We start from the raw sequence: 21,899 nt of genomic DNA on the forward strand, positions 1-21,899 counted from the left end.
ACAAAGAAATTGCATCGGAATTAAATACAAAAGGCACAATGCCGAATTAAGTACAAGAAAACTGACTCTTCATAGTGCCTATGTTTTAAACTATTCCTGTGACACTAGTTATAGATTCCGATGCTTCACTTCAGGTTTACTGTATCCCTCTGACCTTCTTATTGACGATGAAACACAGACATTGCATCAGAATTAACCCTGCTGTTCTGTTCACTTTTACTTGACATATATACTGTTCGGGTCAATATGACCCGACATATCAAAATGCTTTAGAAACATAAATTTTGGTACAGTTTTAGCTATCGACATTGTTGTTCTATTCCAGTACCTTGTTAGTAATAATAATAATAATAATAATAATAATAATAATGGTAATAATAATAATAATAACAATGCATACAACTTTATTGAGGGATATTTTTCATTTAAATATGCACATAAATTTGAAACAACAGACAGTTTCCATTACAGGCATTCAACTTAGAAAGCACTACAGTTTTTCCATACTTCTATTCTTATTGTTGACAGTTTAGACGTAAGTATTGACATTTTCTAACAACAGACAGTTGTCATTACAGATATTCATCTTAGAGCACACTACAGTACAGAACACACTACAGTTTTTTTATTACATTCCAACATAGAAAGCACTACAACTTTAGAATCCTCTCTTCTTACTGATTGTAGTTTAGGCACAAGTATTCACATAAATTTGAAACAACAGAATTTTCAATACAATCATCTTATAAAATACTACAGTTCTTTTCTTACTGCTTGCACTGTGGACACAAGTAGGTTACATGTTTCTTGCAAATATGTTTACTACATTTTCCACACACCATGTTTGTTTTATTGTCATTACTTGATGGACAGAACTTACAGCGTGCACGTTTTGTAGATTTTCTTGTTGTTACCGATTCTGACACACCACCCACATCATTCGGGTTTTGGATGCTTGTGACCATTCTCAAAGAATCTTCTGTTCTTGGGAAATGCGTTCTTGATGCAATATGTTCTTTTATCAGTGACTTTCCAAGTTCCTCCAAGAATATTCTCCTTCTAGTCAATTTGCTTGCATTCCAATTAGGGTCAACCGAAATCCACAAAACGTATGCATTATAAGCAGAAACATCAAGAATATTGTAGAAAACTATCATTGGCCACCTATTACTTTTTCGTTTGCATGTATATGTACCTAATAACTGATCAAGCGTGTCTACAGCACCTTTGGTTGAATTATAGTCCAAAATCATTTTTGGCTTCTTATCAGCCCTGTCACTGATTTCCGCATCATGGTGGAGAGTGCTCATAAGTACAACATTCTTGTGTCTCTTAGGAATATAATTAACCACAGTAGTGTCATTTGTGAAGTAAAATGAAGAGCTGTGTACCTCCTTGTTGGTCATTTTGTGTGGAAGCTCCGGCTTATTTTTCCGTATAGTTCCCAACATAGTCAATTTCCTTTTCAGAAGCAGCTGCCCCAAATTGTACGACGTAAAAAAGTTGTCACACGTGATATTCTGACCACGTAACTCAGAAGTGAGATCAGATACCACCCTCATTCCCTGATTTCTTTCTGGTGCCGCTCCACTCACCTTTCCTGTATAAATTTGGGCTTTCAGTACGTATGAAGTTTTGCTGTCACACATGGTCCATATTTTGATCCCATATTTTGCCGGTTTACTTGGGATATACTGCTTGAATGGACAGCGACCTCTAAATGCTACTAACTGCTCGTCAACAGTAACATTTTCTCCTGGATTATACAGTTTAGGAAGGACCTCTACCCACTTCTCCCAAATACTACGAATTGCGGCAAGTTTGTCAGTACGTCGTCTTTCCTCTCTAGTAGATTTCTTGTCAAATCGCAGGACACGTGATATCTTACAGAATGTTTCATGAGACATGGTTGCTCGAAATATGTTTCGCCCAGTATCTTTATCCCACAAACTTTTTGTAGACTCCCCATGAGATCGATATACACCCGCTAGGAGTAAGAGTCCTAAGTATGCATGGAAAACAGAACCATCAATATCTGTCCACTGTTCACCATAAACTCGCTGCCCTTCAATATTTGTCATCTCTATTATTTCATTTTGAAGCGCTGTGTGAAATACTGCTTCAAATGAACATTTTACATCAGATATTCTGCTGACTGCATACCTGGTAACTCCTGGGGTACTCTTGATGATGTTCGAAGCTGGTAGGCGACCATGTTGTGCTGGTGGATGCAACTGCCATTCTATATTCCCATTTTTAGAAAGAAAAGTCTCTACACTATTTTGTATGGGCTGTGGACTGTCGTAACTGTCATCGGAACACTCGCTTTCAGATGCATTGCTGATGTGATCTTCAAACTCAGAAAGTGATCCTTCATCTGGTGAGGCATTTACTATTTCTTCCAACTCACGATCATTCAATGGTCTCATCGCCATGGTGTCACAAGTCAAACTGGGCAGAAACAAAGCATTCCAATTATTGAGAACTGCCAATTATTATTTCCTGGGGAAAGCAACAAACAAGCCCATTGTTGTGAACGCATGGAGCTTTAGGTGATTGTTGAGAGTAAGTTGGAATGATGCAGTCACTATTCCCACACAACACAACAAAAATAATTTTCGCCATTTCCAGATTTTAGAAATAAATACGAGTTACACTAAACATATTTGTGTCGGGTCATTATGACCCGAACATTACATATGCAACTATTACAGTTGAAGCCCAAACTTCTTAAACTTTTTTAAAACCTTTTAAAACACATGCTGCTCATCCATTTTCAGACAAAGTCACAAAGTTTCATAAATATATATTGGTATTTACATAATGTAAAATAACGTTCATATTCGTTTCGGGTCATATAGACCCGAACAGAACAGCAGGGTTAAATACAAAAGGCACAATGCCGATTCAAGTACAAGAAGACTGGCTCTTCCGTATATCTATGTTTTGAACCATTCCTGTGACACTACTTATAGATTCCGATGCTTCACTTCTCGTTTACTGTATCTCTCTGACCTTCTTATTGACGATGAACCAGAGAAATTGCATCAGAATTAAATAGAAAAGGCACTATGTCGACTTAAGTACAAGAAAACTGACTCTTCTTACTGTCTATGTTTTGAAGCATTCCAGTGACACTAGTTATAGATTCCGATGCTTCACTACAGGTTTCCGGTATCCCTCTGACCTTCTTATTGACGATGAAACCCAGAAATGGAATCGGAATTAAATACAAAAGCACAATGTCGACTTAAGTACAAGAGAACTGACTCTTCCTTCTGTCTATGCTTTGAACCATTCCTGTGACACTAGTTATAGATTCCGATGCTTCACTTTGGGTTTACTGTATCCCACTGACCTTCTTATTGACGATGAAACACAGAAATTGCATCGGAATTAAATACAAAAGGCACAATGCCGACTCAAGCACATGAAGACTGGCTCTTCTTACTGTCTATGCTTTGAACCATTCCTGTGACACTAGTTACAGATTCCGATGCTTCACTTCAGGTATACTGTATCCCTCTGACCTTCTTATTGACGATGAAACACAGAAATTGTATCGGAATTAAATACATAGGCACAATGCCGACTCAATTACAAGAACACTGGCTCTTCTTACTGTTTATGTTTTGAACCAGTCCTGTGACACTAGTTATAGATTCCGATGCTTCACTTCAGGTTTGCTGTATCCCTCTGACCGTCCTATTGACGATGAAACACAGAAATTGCATCGGAATTAAATACAAAAGGCACAATGCCAACTAAAGTACAAGAAAACTGACTCTTCTTACTGTCTATGTTTTGAACCATTCCTGTGACTCTAGTTACAGATTCCGATGCTTCACTTCAGGTTTACTGTATGCCTCTGCCCTTTTTATTGACGATGAAACACAGAATTTGCATCGGAATTAAATACAAAAGGCACAATGCCGACTTAAGTACACGAAAACTGACTCTTTTTACTGTCTATGTTTTGAACCAATCCTGTGACACTAGTTATAGATTCCGATGCTTCACTTCAGGTATACTGTATCTCTCTGACCGTCTTATTGACGATGAAACACAGAAATTGCATCGGAATTAAATACAAAAGGCACAATGCCGACTCAAATACAAGAAGACTGGCTCTTCTTACTGTCGATGTTTTGAAACATTCCTGTGAGACCGGTTTTTGATTCCAATGCTTCACTTCAAGTTTACTGTATCCCTTGGAACTTCTTATTGACGACTACACACAGATATTGCATCGGAATTAAATAGAAAAGGCACAATGCCGACTTAAGTATAAGAAAACTGACTCTTCTTACTGTCTATGTTTTGAATCATTTCTGTGACACTAGTTATCGATTCCGATGCTTCACTTCAGGTTTACTGTATCGCTCTGACCTTCTTATTGACGATGAAACACAGAAATGGCATCGGAATTAAATACAAAAAGCACAATGCCGACTTAAGTACAAGAAGACTGCCTCTTATTACTGTCTATGTTTTGAACCTTCACTGTGACACTAGTTATCGATTCCGAAGCATCACTTCAGGTTTACTGTATCGCTCTGACCTTATTATTGACGATGAAACACAGAAATTGCATCCGAATTAAATACAAAAGACACAATGACGAATTAAGTACAAGAAAACTGACTCTTCTTACTTTTTATGATTTGAACCATTCCTGTGACACTAGTTATCGATTTCGATGCTTCACTTCAGGTTTACTGTATCGCTCTGACCTTCTTATTGACGATGAAACACAGAATTTGCATCGGAATTGAATACAAAAGGCTTAATGCCGAATTAAGTACAAGAAAACTGACTCTTCTTACTGCCTATGTTTTGAACTATTCCTGTGATACTAGTTATAGATTCCGATGCTTCACTTCAGGTTTACTGTATCCCTCTGACCTTCTTATTACGATGAAACATAGAATTTGCATCGGAATTAAATACAAAAGACACAATGGCGACTCAAGTACAAGAAGACTGGCTCTTCTTACTGTCTATGTTTTGAAACTTTCCTGTGAGACCGGTTTTAGATTCCAATACTTCACTTCAGGTTTACTGTATCCCTTGGATCTGCATATTGACGACGAAACACAGAAATTGCATCGGAATTAAATAGAAAAGGCACAATGCCGACTTAAGTACAAGTAAACTGACTCTTCTTATTGTCTATGTTTTGAACCATTCCTGTGACACTAGTTACACATTCTGATGCTTCACTTCATTTTTACTGTATCCCTCTGACCTTCTTATTGACGATGAAACACAGAAATTGATTCGGAATTAAATACAAAAGGCACAATGCCGACTTAAGTACAAGAAATCTGACTCTTCTTACTGTTTATGTTTTCAACCATTCCTGTGACACTAGTTATCGATTCCGATGCTTCACTTCAGGTTTACTGTATCGCTCTGACCTTCTTATTGACGATGAAACACAGAAATTGCATCGGAATTAAATACAAAAGGCACAATGCCGAATTAAGTACAAGAAAACTGACTCTTCATAGTGCCTATGTTTTAAACTATTCCTGTGACACTAGTTATAGATTCCGATGCTTCACTTCAGGTTTACTGTATCCCTCTGACCTTCTTGTTGACGATGAAACCCAGAAATGGAATCGGAATTAAATACAAAAGCACAATGTCGACTTAAGTACAAGAGAACTGACTCTTCCTTCTGTCTATGCTTTGAACCATTCCTGTGACACTAGTTATAGATTCCGATGCTTCACTTCAGGTTTGCTGTATCCCTCTGACCGTCCTATTGACGATGAAACACAGAAATTGCATCGGAATTAAATACAAAGGGCACAATGCCAACTAGAGTACAAGAAAACTGACTCTTCTTACTGTCTATGTTTTGAACCATTCCTGTGACTCTAGTGACAGATTCCGATGCTTCACTTCAGGTTTACTGTATGCCTCTGCCCTTTTTATTGACGATGAAACACAGAATTTGCATCGGAATTAAATACAAAAGGCACAATGCCGACTTAAGTACACGAAAACTGACTCTTTTTACTGTCTATGTTTTGAACCATTCCTGTGACACTAGTTATAGATTCCGATGCTTCACTTCAGGTTTACTGTATACCTATGACCTTCTTATTGACGATGAAACACAGAAATTGCATCGGAATTAAACACAAAAGACACAATGCCGAATTAAGTACAAGAAAACATACTCTTCTTACTGTTTATGTTTTGAACCATTCCTGTGACACTAGTTTTCGATTCCGATGCTTCCCTTCAGGTTTACTGTATCGCTCTGACCTTCTTATTGACGATGAAACACAGAATTTGCATCGCAATTAAATACAAAAGGCACAATGCCGAATTAAGTACAAGAAAACTGACTCTTCTTACTGCCTATGTTTTGAACTATTCCTGTGACACTAGTTATAGATTCCGATGCTTCACTTCAGGTTTACTGTATCCCTCTGACCTTCTTATTGACGATGAAACACAGAATTTGCATCGGAATTAAATACAAAAGGCACAATGCCGACTCAAGTACAAGAAGACTGGCTCTTCTTACTGTCTATGTTTTGAAACTTTCCTGTGAGACCGGTTTTAGATTCCAATGCTTCACTTCAGGTTTACTGTATACCTTGGATCTGCATATTGACGACGAAACACAGAAATTGCATCGGAATTAAATAGAAAAGGCACAATGCCGACTTAAGTACAAGAAAACTGACTCTTCTTACTGTCTATGTTTTGAACCATTCCTGTGACACTAGTTACACATTCAGATGCTTCACTTCATGTTTACTGTATCCCTCTGACCTTCTTATTGACGATGAAACACAGAAATTGATTCGGAATTAAATACAAAAGGCACAATGCCGACTTAAGTACAAGAAATCTGACTCTTCTTACTGTTTATGTTTTCAACCATTCCTGTGACACTAGTTATCGATTCCGATGCTTCACTTCAGGTTTACTGTATCGCTCTGACATTCTTATTGACGATGAAACACAGAAATTGCATCGGAATTAAATACAAAAGGAACAATGCCGAATTAAGAACAAGAAAATTGACTCTTCATACTGCCTATGTTTTAAACTATTCCTGTGACACTAGTTATAGATTCCGTTGCTTCACTTCAGGTTTACTGTATCCCTCTGACCTTCTTATTGACGATGAAACACAGAAATAGCATCAGAATTAAATACAAAAGGCACAATGCTGATTCAAGTACAAGAAGACTGGCTCTTCCGAATATCTATGTTTTGAACCATTCCTGGGACACTACTTATAGATTCCGATGCTTCAATTCACGTTTACTGTATCCCTCTGACCTTCTTATTGACGATGAAACAGAGAAATTGCATCAGAATTAAATAGAAAAGGCACTATGTCGACTTAAGTACAATAAAACTGACTCTTCTTACTGATTATGTTTTGAAGCATTCCCGTGACACTAGGTATAGATTCCGATGCTTCACTTCAGGTTTCCGGTATCCCTCTGACCTTCTTATTGACGATGAAACCCAGAAATGGCATCGGAATTAAATACAAAAGCACAATGTCGACTTAAGTACAAGAGAACTGACTCTTCCTTCTGTCTATGTTTTGAACCATTCCTGTGACACTAGTTATAGATTCCGATGCTTCACTTCGGGTTTATTGTATCCCACTGACCTTCTTATTGATGATGAAACACAGAAATTGCATCGGAATTAAATACAAAAGGCTTAATGCCGAATTAAGTACAAGAAAACTGCCTCTTCTTGCTGCCTATGTTTTGAACTATTCCTGTGATACTAGTTATAGATTCCGATGCTTCACTTCAGGTTTACTGTATCCCTCTGACCTTCTTATTGACGATGAAACATAGAATTTGCATCGGAATTAAATACAAAAGGCACAATGGCGACTCAAGTACAAGAAGACTGGCTCTTCTTACTGTCTATGTTTTGAAACTTTCCTGTGAGACTGGTTTTAGATTCCAATACTTCACTTCAGGTTTACTGTATCCCTTGGATCTGCATATTGACGACGAAACACAGAAATTGCATCGGAATTAAATAGAAAAGGCACAATGCCGACTTAAGTACAAGAAAACTGACACTTCTTAATGTCTATGTTTTGAACCATTCCTGTGACACTAGTTACACATTCTGATGCTTCACTTCATGTTTACTGTATCCCTCTGACCTTCTTATTGACGATGAAACACAGAAATTGCATCGGAATTAAATACAAAAGGCACAATGCCAACTAAAGTACAAGAAAACTGACTCTTCTTACTGTCTATGTTTTGAACCATTCCTGTGACTCTAGTTACAGATTCCGATGCTTCACTTCAGGTTTACTGTATGCCTCTGCCCTTTTTATTGACGATGAAACACAGAATTTGCATCGGAATTAAATACATAAGGCACAATGCCGACTTAAGTACACGAAAACTGACTCTTTTTACTGTCTATGTTTTGAATCATTCCTGTGACACTAGTTATAGATTCCGATGCTTCACTTCAGGTTTACTGTATACCTATGACCTTCTTATTGACGATGAAACACAGAAATTGCATCGGAATTAAATGCAAAAGACACAATGCCGAATTAAGTACAAGAAAACTGACTCTTCTTACTGCCTATGTTTTGAAGTATTCCTGTGACACTAGTTATGGATTCCGATGCTTCACTTCAGGTTTACTGTATCCCTCTGACCTTCTTATTGACGATGAAACACAGAAATTGTATCGGAATTAAATACATAGGCACAATGCCGACTCAATTACAAGAAGACTGGCTCTTCTTACTGTTTATGTTTTGAACCAGTCCTGTGACACTAGTTATAGATTCCGATGCTTCACTTCAGGTTTGCTGTATCACTCTGACCGTCCTATTGACGATGAAACACAGAAATTGCATCGGAATTAAATACAAAAGGCACAATGCCAACTAAAGTACAAGAAAACTGACTCTTCTTACTGTCTATGTTTTGAACCATTCCTGTGACTCTAGTTACAGATTCCGATGCTTCACTTCAGGTTTACTGTATGCCTCTGCCCTTTTTATTGACGATGAAACACAGAATTTGCATCGGAATTAAATACATAAGGCACAATGCCGACTTAAGTACACGAAAACTGACTCTTTTTACTGTCTATGTTTTGAATCATTCCTGTGACACTAGTTATAGATTCCGATGCTTCACTTCAGGTTTACTGTATACCTATGACCTTCTTATTGACGATGAAACACAGAAATTGCATCGGAATTAAATGCAAAAGACACAATGCCGAATTAAGTACAAGAAAACATACTCTTCTTACTGTTTATGTTTTGAACCATTCCTGTGACACTAGTTTTCGATTCCGATGCTTCACTTCAGGTTTACTGTATCGCTCTGACCTTCTTATTGACGATGAAACACAGAATTTGCATCGGAATTAAATACAAAAGGCACAATGCCGAATTAAGTACAAGAAAACTGACTCTTCTTACTGCCTATGTTTTGAAGTATTCCTGTGACACTAGTTATAGATTCCGATGCTTCACTTCAGGTTTACTGTATCCCTCTGACCTTCATATTGACGATGAAACACAGAATTTGCATCGGAATTAAATACAAAAGGCACAATGCCGACTCAAGTACAAGAAGACTGGCTCTTCTTACTGTCTATGTTTTGAAACTTTCCTGTGAGACCGGTTTTAGATTCCAATGCTTCACTTCAGGTTTACTGTATACCTTGGATCTGCATATTGACGACGAAACACAGAAATTGCATCGGAATTAAATACAAAAGGCACAATGCCGACTTAAGTACAAGAAAACTGACTCTTCTTACGGTCTATGTTTTGAATCATTCCTGTGACACTAGTTACACATTCAGATGCTTCACTTCATGTTTAATGTATCCCTCTGACCTTCTTATTGACGATGAAACACAGAAATTGATTCGGAATTAAATACAAAAGGCACAATGCCGACGTAAGTACAAGAAATCTGACTCTTCTTACTGTTTATGTTTTCAACCATTCCTGTGACACTAGTTATCGATTCCGATGCTTCACTTCAGGTTTACTGTATCGCTCTGACATTCTTATTGACGATGAAACACAGAAATTGCATCGGAATTAAATACAAAAGGAACAATACCGAATTAAGTACCAGAAAAGTGACTCTTCATACTGCCTATGTTTTAAACTATTCCTGTGACACTAGTTATAGATTCCGTTGCTTCACTTCAGGTTTACTGTATCCCTCTGACCCTCTTATTGACGATGAAACACAGAAATTGCATCAGAATTAAATACAAAAGGCACAATGCTGATTCAAGTACAAGAAGACTGGCTCTTCCGAATATCTATGTTTTGAAAAATTCCTGTGACACTACTTATAGATTCCGATGCTTCAATTCACGTTTACTGTATCCCTCTGACCTTCTTATTGACGATGAAACAGAGAAATTGCATCAGAATTAAATAGAAAAGGCACTATGTCGAATTAAGTACAAGAAAACTGACTCTTCTTACTGATTATGTTTTGAAGCATTCTCGTGATACTAGGTATAGATTCCGATGCTTCACTTCAGGTTTCCGGTATCCCTCTGACCTTCTTATTGACGATGAAACCCAGAAATGGCATCGGAATTAAATACAAAAGCACAATGTCGACTTAAGTACAAGAGAACTGACTCTTCCTTCTGTCTATGTTTTGAACCATTCCTGTGACACTAGTTATAGATTCCGATGCTTCACTTCGGGTTTACTGTATCCCACTGACCTTCTTATTGATGATGAAACACAGAAATTGCATCGGAATTAAATACAAAAGGCACAATGCCGACTCAGGTACAAGAGGACTGGCTCTTCTTACTGTCTATGCTTTGAACCATTCCTGTGACACTAGTTACAGATTCCGATGCTTCACTTTAGGTATACTGTATCCCTCTGACCTTCTTATTGACGATGAAACACAGAAATTGCATCGGAATTAAATACAAGGGCACAATGCCGACTCAATTACAAGAAGACTGGCTCTTCTTACTGTCTATGTTTTGAACCATTCCTGTGACACTGGTTATAGATTCCGATGCTTCACTTCAGGTTTGCTGTATCCCTCTGACCATCTTATTGACGATGAAACACAGAAATTGCATCGGAATTAAATACAAAAGGCACAATGCCAACTAAAGTACAAGAAAACTGACTCTTCTTACCGTCTATGTTTTGAACCATTCCTGTGACTCTACTTATAGATTCCGATGCTTCACTTCAGGTTTACTGTATGCCTCTGCCCTTTTTATTGACGATGAAACACAGAATTTGCATCGGAATTAAATACAAAAGGCACAATGCCGACTTAAGAACACGAAAACTGACTCTTTTTACTGTCTATGTTTTAACCATTCCTGTGAGACTAGTTATAGATTCCGATGCTTCACTTCAGGTTTACTGTATACCTCTGTCCTTCTTATTGACGATTAAACACAGAAATTGAATCAGAATTAATTAGAAAAGGCACAATGCTGACTTAAGTACAAGAAAACTAACTCTTCTTACTGTGTATTTTGTTGAACCTATCCTGTGAGACCAGTTTCAGATTCCGATGCTTCACTTTAGGTTTACTGTATCCTTTGGACCATCTTATTGACAATGATACACAGAAATTGCATCGGAATTAAATACAAAAGGCACAATGCCGACATAAGTACAAGAAGACTGACTCTTATTACTGTCTATGTTTTAACCATTCCTGTGACACTAGTTATAGATTCCGATGCTTCACTTCATTTTCACTGTATCCCTCTGAAATTATAATTGACGATGAAACACTGAAATTCCATCGGAATTAAATACAAAAGGCATAATGCGCGACTTAAGTACAAGAAAACTGACTCTTCTTACTGACTATGTTTTGAACCATTCCTGTGACCCTAGTTATAGATTCCGATGCTTCACTTCAGGTTTACTGTATGCCTCTGACCTTCTTATTGACGATGAAACACAGAATTTGCATCGGAATTAAATACAAAAGGCACAATGCCGACTTAAGTACAAGAAATCTAACGCTTCTTACTGTCTTTGTTTTGAACCATTCCTGTGACACTAGTTAAAGATTCCGATGCTTCACTTCAGGTTTACTGTTTTCCTCTGACCTTCTTATTGACAATGAAACACATAAATTGCATCGGAATTAAATAGAAAAGGCACAATGCCGACTTAAGTACAAGAAAACTGACTCTTCTTACTGTCTATGTTTTGAACCATTCCTGTGACACTAGTTATAGATTCCGATGCTTCACTTAAGGTATACTGTATCCCTCTGACCTTCTTATTGACGATGAAACAAAGCAATTGCATCGGAATTAAATACAAAAGGCACAATGCCGACTCAAGTACACGAAGACTGGGTCTTCTTACTGTCTATGTTTTGAAACTTTCCTGTGAGACCGGTTTTAGTTTCCGATGCTTCACTTCAGGTTTACTGTATCCCGCTGACCTTCTTATTGACGATGAAACACAGAAATTGCATCGGAATTAAATACTAAAGGCACAATGCCGACTTATGTACAGAAAACTGGCTCTTTTTACTGTCTATGTTTTGAACCATTCCTGTGACACTAGTTACAGATTCCGATGCTTCACTTCAGGTTTACTGTATCCCTCTGACCTTCTTATTGATGATGAAGCACAGAAATTGCATCGGAATTAAAAACAAAAGCAAAACGCAGACTTAAGTACAAGAAAACTGACTCTTCTTACTGCCTTTGCTTTGAACCATCCCTGTGACACTAGTTATAGATTTCGATGCTTCACTTCTGGTTTACAGTATCCCTCTGACCTTCTTATTGACGATGAAACACAGAAATTGCATCGGAATTAAATACAAAAGGCACAATGCCGACTTAAGTACAAGAAGACTGACTCTTCCTACTGTCAATGCTTTGAACCTTTCCTGTGAGACCGGTTTTAGATTTCGATGCTTCACTTCAGCTTCCCGTATCCCTCTCCCCTTCTTATTGACGATGGAACATAGATATTGCATCGGGATTAAATACAAAAGGCGCAATGCCGACTTAAGTACAAGAAAACGGACTCTTCTTACTGTCTTTATTTTGAACCATTCCAGTGACACTAGTTATAGATTCTTATGCTTCACTTCAGGTTTACTGTATCCCTCTGACCTTCTTATTGACGATGAAACACAGAAAGTACATCGGAAACAAACTCAAAATCCACAATGCCGACTTAATTACAAGAAAACGGGCTCCTCTTACTGTCTATGCTTTGAACCATTCCTGTGGCACTAGTTATAGTTTCCGATGCTTTACTTCAAGTTTACTGTATTACTCTGACCTTCGTATGGACGATGAAAACCAGAAATTGCATCGGAATTAAATACAAAATGAACAACACCGACTCAAGTACAAGAAGACTGTCTCTTCTTACTGTCTATGTTTTGAACCTTTCCTGTGTGACCGGTTTTAGATTCCGATGCTTCACTTCAGGTTTACTGTATCCCGTGGACCTTCTTATTGACGACGAAGAGAAGAAATTGCTATGGAATAGAATACAAAAGGCACAATGGCGACTTAAGTACAAGAAAACTGACACTTCTTACTGTCTATGCTTTGAACCATTCCTATGACACTACTTATAGATTCTGATGCTTCACTTCAGTTTTACTGTATCCCTCTGACCTTCTTATTAACGATGAAACACACAAATTGCATCGGAATTACATAGAAAAGGCACAATGCCGACTTAAGTACAAGAAAACGGACTCTTCTTACTGTCTATGTTTTGAACCATTCCTGTGACACTAGTTATAGATTCCGATGCTTCACTTCAGGTTTACTGTATCCCTCTGACCTTCTTATTGACGATGAAACACAGAAAGTGCATCTGAATTAAACTCAAAAGGCACAATGCCGACTTAATTACATGAAAACGGGCTCTTCTTACTTTCTATGTTTTGAACCATTCCTGTGACACTAGTTATAGATTCCGATGCTTTACTTCAGGTTTACTGTATCCCTCTGACCTTCTTATGGACGATGAAACACAGATATTGCATCGGAATTAAATACAAAAGGAACAATGCCGACTCAAGTACAAGAAGACTGGCCCTTCTTACTGTCTATGTTTTGAACCTTTCCTGTGAGACCGGTTTTAGATTCCGATGCTTCACTTCAGGTTTACTGTATCCCTCTGACCTTATTGACGATGAAACACAGAAATTGCATCGGAATTAAATAGAAAAGGCACAATGCCGACTTAAGTACAAGAAAACCGACTCTTCTTACACTCTATGCTTTGAACCATTCCTGTGACACTAGTTATAGATTCCGATGCTTCACTTAAGGTTTACTGCATCCCTGTGACCTTCTTACTGACGGTGATACACAGAAATTGCATCGGGATTAAATACATAAGGCACAATGCCGACTTAAGTACAAGAAAACTGACTCTTCTTACTGTCTATGTTTGAACCAATCCTGTGACAATAGTTATAGATTCCGATGCTTCACTTCAGGTTTACTGTATCCCTCTGACCCTCTCATTGACCATAAAACACAGAAATTGCATCGGAATTAAATACAAAAGGCACAATGCAGACTTAAGTTCAAGAAAACTGACTCTTCTTACTGTCTATGTTTGAACCATTCCTGTGACACTAGTTATAGCTTCCGATGCTTCATTTCCGGTTTACTGTATAGACCTGACGTTCTTATTGACGATGAAACACAGAAATTGCATCGGAATTATATACAAAAGGCACAATGCCGACTTAAGTACAAGAAGACTGACTCCTCTTACTGTCTATGTTTTGAACCATTCCTGTGACACTAGTTATAGATTCCGATGCTTCACTTCAGGTTTACTGTAGCCCTCTGACCTTCTTGTTGACGATGAAACACAGAAATTGCTTCGGAATTATATACAGAAGGCACAATGCCGACTTAAGTACAAGTAAACTGACTCTTCTTACTGTCTATGTTTTTAACCATTCCTGTGACACTAGTTACAGATTCCGAAGCTTGACATTCGGTTTACAGTATCCCTCTGACCTTCGTATTGACGATGAAACACAGAAATTGCATCGGAATTAAATACAAAAGGCACAATGGCGACTTAAGTACAAGAAGACTGACTCTTCCTACTGTCAATGCTTTGAACCTTTCCTGTGAGACCGGTTTTAGATTTCGATGCTTCACTTCAGCTTCCCGTATCCCTCTCCCCTTCTTATTGACGATGGAACATAGATATTGCATCGGGATTAAATACAAAAGGCGCAATGCCGACTTAAGTACAAGAAAACGGACTCTTCTTACTGTCTTTATTTTGAACCATTCCAGTGACACTAGTTATAGATTCTTATGCTTCACTTCAGGTTTACTGTATCCCTCTGACCTTCTTATTGACGATGAAACACAGAAAGTACATCGGAAACAAACTCAAAATCCACAATGCCGACTTAATTACAAGAAAACGGGCTCCTCTTACTGTCTATGCTTTGAACCATTCCTGTGGCACTAGTTATAGTTTCCGATGCTTTACTTCAGGTTTACTGTATTACTCTGACCTTCGTATGGACGATGAAAACCAGAAATTGCATCGGAATTAAATACAAAATGAACAACACCGACTCAAGTACAAGAAGACTGTCTCTTCTTACTGTCTATGTTTTGAACCTTTCCTGTGTGACCGGTTTTAGATTCCGATGCTTCCCTTCAGGTTTACTGTATCCCGTGGACCTTCTTATTGACGACGAAGAGAAGAAATTGCAATGGAATAGAATACAAAAGGCACAATGGCGACTTAAGTACAAGAAAACTGACACTGCTTACTGTCTATGCTTTGAACCATTCCTATGACACTACTTATAGATTCTGATGCTTCACTTCAGTTTTACTGTATCCCTCTGACCTTCTTATTAACGATGAAACACACAAATTGCATCGGAATTACATAGAAAAGGCACAATGCCGACTTAAGTACAAGAAAACGGACTCTTCTTACTGTCTATGTTTTGAACCATTCCTGTGACACTAGTTATAGATTCCGATGCTTCACTTCAGGTTTACTGTATCCCTCTGACCTTCTTATTGACGATGAAACACAGAAAGTGCATCTGAATTAAACTCAAAAGGCACAATGCCGACTTAATTACATGAAAACGGGCTCTTCTTACTTTCTATGTTTTGAACCATTCCTGTGACACTAGTTATAGATTCCGATGCTTTACTTCAGGTTTACTGTATCCCTCTGACCTTCTTATGGACGATGAAACACAGATATTGCATCGGAATTAAATACAAAAGGAACAATGCCGACTCAAGTACAAGAAGACTGGCCTTCTTACTGTCTATGTTTTGAACCTTTCCTGTGAGACCGGTTTTAGATTCCGATGCTTCACTTCAGGTTTACTGTATCCCTCTGACCTTATTGACGATGAAACACAGAAATTGCATCGGAATTAAATAGAAAAGGCACAATGCCGACTTAAGTACAAGAAAACCGACTCTTCTTACACTCTATGTTTTGAACCATTCCTGTGACACTAGTTATAGATTCCGATGCTTCACTTAAGGTTTACTGCATCCCTGTGACCTTCTTACTGACGGTGATACACAGAAATTGCATCGGGATTAAATACATAAGGCACAATGCCGACTTAAGTACAAGAAAACTGACTCTTCTTACTGTCTATGTTTGAACCAATCCTGTGACAATAGTTATAGATTCCGATGCTTCACTTCAGGTTTACTGTATCCCTCTGACCCTCTCATTGACCATAAAACACAGAAATTGCATCGGAATTAAATACAAAAGGCACAATGCAGACTTAAGTTCAAGAAAACTGACTCTTCTTACTGTCTATGTTTGAATCATTCCTGTGACACTAGTTATAGATTCCGATGCTTCACTTCAGGTTTACTGTATTCCTCTTGCCTTCTTATTGACGCCGAAACACAGAAATAGCATCAGAATTGAATAGAATAGGCACAATGCCAACTTAGGTACAAGAAAACTAACTCTTCTTACTGTCTATGTTGTGAACCATTCCTGTGACACTAGTTATAGATTCCGATGCTTCACTTCAGGTTTACTGTATCCCTCTGACCTTCTTATTGACGATGAAACACAGAAATTGCATCGGAATTAAATACAAAAGGCACAATGCCGACGTAAGTACAAGAAGACTGACTCTTCCTACTGTCTATGTTTTAACCATTCCTATGCCACTAGTTGTAGATTCCGATACTTCACTTTAGGTTTACTGTATCCATCTGACCTTCTTGTTGAAGATGAAACACAGAAATAGCATCGGAATTAAATACAAAAGGCACAATGCCGACTTAAGTACAAGAAGACTGACTCTTCCTACTGTCTATGTTTTGAACCATTCCTGTGACACTAGTTATAGATTCCGATGCTTCACGTCAGGTTTACTGTATCTCTGTGACCTTCTTATTGACGATGAAACACAGAAATTGCTTCGGAATTATATACAGAAGGCACAATGCCGACTTAAGTAGAAGAAAACTGACTCTTCTTACTGTCTATGTTTTTAACCATTCCTATGCCACTAGTTGTAGATTCCGATACTTCACTTTAGGTTTACTGTATCCATCTGACCTTCTTGTTGAAGATGAAACACAGAAATAGCATCGGAATTAAATACAAAAGGCACAATGCCGACTTAAGTACAAGAAGACTGACTCTTCCTACTGTCTATGTTTTGAACCATTCCTGTGACACTAGTTATAGATTCCGATGCTTCACTTCAGGTTTACTGTATCCCTCTGACCTTCTTATTGACGATGAAACACAGAAATTGCCTCGGAATTAAATACAAAAGGCACAATGCCGACTTATGTACAAGAAGACCTACTCTTCTTACTGTCTACGTTTTGAACCACTCCTGCGACACTAGTTATAGATTCCGATGCTTCACTTCAGGTTTACTGTATCCCTTGGGGCTTCTTGTTGACGATGAAACACAGTAATTGCATCATTATTAAATACAAAAGGCACAATGCCGACTTAAGTACGAGAAGACTGACTCTTCTTACTGTCTACGGCTTGAACCATTCCTGTGACACTAGTTATAGATTCAGATGCTGCACTTCAGGTATACTGTATCCAGCTGACCTTCTTATTGATGATGAAGCACAGAAATTGCATCGGAGTTAAATACAAAAGGCATAATGCCGACTTCAGTACAAGAAGACTGACTCTTCTTACTGTCTATGTTTGAACCAATCCTGTGACAATAGTTATAGATTCCGATGCTTCACTTCAGGTTTACTGTAGCCCTCTGACCTTCTTGTTGACGATGAAACACAGAAATTGCTTCGGAATTATATACAGAAGGCACAATGCCGACTTAAGTACAAGTAAACTGACTCTTCTTACTGTCTATGTTTTTAACCATTCCTGTGACACTAGTTACAGATTCCGAAGCTTGACATTCGGTTTACAGTATCCCTCTGACCTTCGTATTGACGATGAAACACAGAAATTGCATCGGAATTAAATACAAAAGGCACAATGGCGACTTAAGTACAAGAAGACTGACTCTTCCTACTGTCAATGCTTTGAACCTTTCCTGTGAGACCGGTTTTAGATTTCGATGCTTCACTTCAGCTTCCCGTATCCCTCTCCCCTTCTTATTGACGATGGAACATAGATATTGCATCGGGATTAAATACAAAAGGCGCAATGCCGACTTAAGTACAAGAAAACGGACTCTTCTTACTGTCTTTATTTTGAACCATTCCAGTGACACTAGTTATAGATTCTTATGCTTCACTTCAGGTTTACTGTATCCCTCTGACCTTCTTATTGACGATGAAACACAGAAAGTACATCGGAAACAAACTCAAAATCCACAATGCCGACTTAATTACAAGAAAACGGGCTCCTCTTACTGTCTATGCTTTGAACCATTCCTGTGGCACTAGTTATAGTTTCCGATGCTTTACTTCAGGTTTACTGTATTACTCTGACCTTCGTATGGACGATGAAAACCAGAAATTGCATCGGAATTAAATACAAAATGAACAACACCGACTCAAGTACAAGAAGACTGTCTCTTCTTACTGTCTATGTTTTGAACCTTTCCTGTGTGACCGGTTTTAGATTCCGATGCTTCCCTTCAGGTTTACTGTATCCCGTGGACCTTCTTATTGACGACGAAGAGAAGAAATTGCAATGGAATAGAATACAAAAGGCACAATGGCGACTTAAGTACAAGAAAACTGACACTTCTTACTGTCTATGCTTTGAACCATTCCTATGACACTACTTATAGATTCTGATGCTTCACTTCAGTTTTACTGTATCCCTCTGACCTTCTTATTAACGATGAAACACACAAATTGCATCGGAATTACATAGAAAAGGCACAATGCCGACTTAAGTACAAGAAAACGGACTCTTCTTACTGTCTATGTTTTGAACCATTCCTGTGACACTAGTTATAGATTCCGATGCTTCACTTCAGGTTTACTGTATCCCTCTGACCTTCTTATTGACGATGAAACACAGAAAGTGCATCTGAATTAAACTCAAAAGGCACAATGCCGACTTAATTACATGAAAACGGGCTCTTCTTACTTTCTATGTTTTGAACCATTCCTGTGACACTAGTTATAGATTCCGATGCTTTACTTCAGGTTTACTGTATCCCTCTGACCTTCTTATGGACGATGAAACACAGATATTGCATCGGAATTAAATACAAAAGGAACAATGCCGACTCAAGTACAAGAAGACTGGCCTTCTTACTGTCTATGTTTTGAACCTTTCCTGTGAGACCGGTTTTAGATTCCGATGCTTCACTTCAGGTTTACTGTATCCCTCTGACCTTATTGACGATGAAACACAGAAATTGCATCGGAATTAAATAGAAAAGGCACAATGCCGACTTAAGTACAAGAAAACCGACTCTTCTTACACTCTATGTTTTGAACCATTCCTGTGACACTAGTTATAGATTCCGATGCTTCACTTAAGGTTTACTGCATCCCTGTGACCTTCTTACTGACGGTGATACACAGAAATTGCATCGGGATTAAATACATAAGGCACAATGCCGACTTAAGTACAAGAAAACTGACTCTTCTTACTGTCTATGTTTGAACCAATCCTGTGACAATAGTTATAGATTCCGATGCTTCACTTCAGGTTTACTGTATCCCTCTGACCCTCTCATTGACCATAAAACACAGAAATTGCATCGGAATTAAATACAAAAGGCACAATGCAGACTTAAGTTCAAGAAAACTGACTCTTCTTACTGTCTATGTTTGAATCATTCCTGTGACACTAGTTATAGATTCCGATGCTTCACTTCAGGTTTACTGTATTCCTCTTGCCTTCTTATTGACGCCGAAACACAGAAATAGCATCAGAATTAAATAGAATAGGCACAATGCCAACTTAGGTACAAGAAAACTAACTCTTCTTACTGTCTATGTTGTGAACCATTCCTGTGACACTAGTTATAGATTCCGATGCTTCACTTCAGGTTTACTGTATCCCTCTGACCTTCTTATTGACGATGAAACACAGAAATTGCATCGGAATTAAATACAAAAGGCACAATGCCGACGTAAGTACAAGAAGACTGACTCTTCCTACTGTCTATGTTTTAACCATTCCTATGCCACTAGTTGTAGATTCCGATACTTCACTTTAGGTTTACTGTATCCATCTGACCTTCTTGTTGAAGATGAAACACAGAAATAGCATCGGAATTAAATACAAAAGGCACAATGCCGACTTAAGTACAAGAAGACTGACTCTTCCTACTGTCTATGTTTTGAACCATTCCTGTGACACTACTTATAGATTCCGATGCTTCACGTCAGGTTTACTGTATCTCTGTGACCTTCTTATTGACGATGAAACACAGAAATTGCTTCGGAATTATATACAGAAGGCACAATGCCGACTTAAGTAGAAGAAAACTGACTCTTCTTACTGTCTATGTTTTTAACCATTCCTATGCCACTAGTTGTAGATTCCGATACTTCACTTTAGGTTTACTGTATCCATCTGACCTTCTTGTTGAAGATGAAACACAGAAATAGCATCGGAATTAAATACAAAAGGCACAATGCCGACTTAAGTACAAGAAGACTGACTCTTCCTACTGTCTATGTTTTGAACCATTCCTGTGACACTAGTTATAGATTCCGATGCTTCACTTCAGGTTTACTGTATCCCTCTGACCTTCTTATTGACGATGAAACACAGAAATTGCCTCGGAATTAAATACAAAAGGCACAATGCCGACTTATGTACAAGAAGACCTACTCTTCTTACTGTCTACGTTTTGAACCACTCCTGCGACACTAGTTATAGATTCCGATCCTTCACTTCAGGTTTACTGTATCCCTTGGGGCTTCTTGTTGACGATGAAACACAGTAATTGCATCATTATTAAATACAAAAGGCACAATGCCGACTTAAGTACGAGAAGACTGACTCTTCTTACTGTCTACGGCTTGAACCATTCCTGTGACACTAGTTATAGATTCAGATGCTGCACTTCAGGTATACTGTATCCAGCTGACCTTCTTATTGATGATGAAGCACAGAAATTGCATCGGAGTTAAATACAAAAGGCATAATGCCGACTTCAGTACAAGAAGACTGACTCTTCTTACTGTCTATGTTTGAACCAATCCTGTGACAATAGTTATAGATTCCGATGCTTCACTTCAGGTTTACTGTATCCCTCGGACCGTCTCATTGACCATAAAACACAGAAATTGCATCGGAATTAAGTACAAAAGGCACAATGCAGACTTAAGTTCAAGAAAACTGACTCTTCTTACTGTCTATGTTTGAATCATTCCTGTGACACTAGTTATAGATTCCGATGCTTCACTTCAGGTTTACTTTATTCCTCTTG

At 38.2% G+C, this 21,899-nt stretch overlaps 1 protein-coding gene across 1 annotated transcript; it reads right to left on the minus strand.

Annotated features, from left to right (window-relative positions):
• Positions 1–220: 220 nt before the first annotated feature.
• Positions 221–2,435, minus strand: LOC124741758 (the record flags this gene model as incomplete). Its single annotated transcript, XM_047248732.1, has 3 exons — positions 1,792–2,435; positions 772–1,638; positions 221–328 (listed from the first exon to the last, which is right to left on the minus strand). Coding segments are annotated over exons 1-3 (1,619 nt in total), but the record flags the coding sequence as incomplete, so codon positions are not given.
• Positions 2,436–21,899: the final 19,464 nt, after the last annotated feature.

Source organism: Schistocerca piceifrons, unplaced genomic scaffold (genome assembly GCF_021461385.2).
Source record: "Schistocerca piceifrons isolate TAMUIC-IGC-003096 unplaced genomic scaffold, iqSchPice1.1 HiC_scaffold_1985, whole genome shotgun sequence".
NCBI lineage: Eukaryota > Metazoa > Arthropoda > Insecta > Orthoptera > Acrididae > Schistocerca > Schistocerca piceifrons.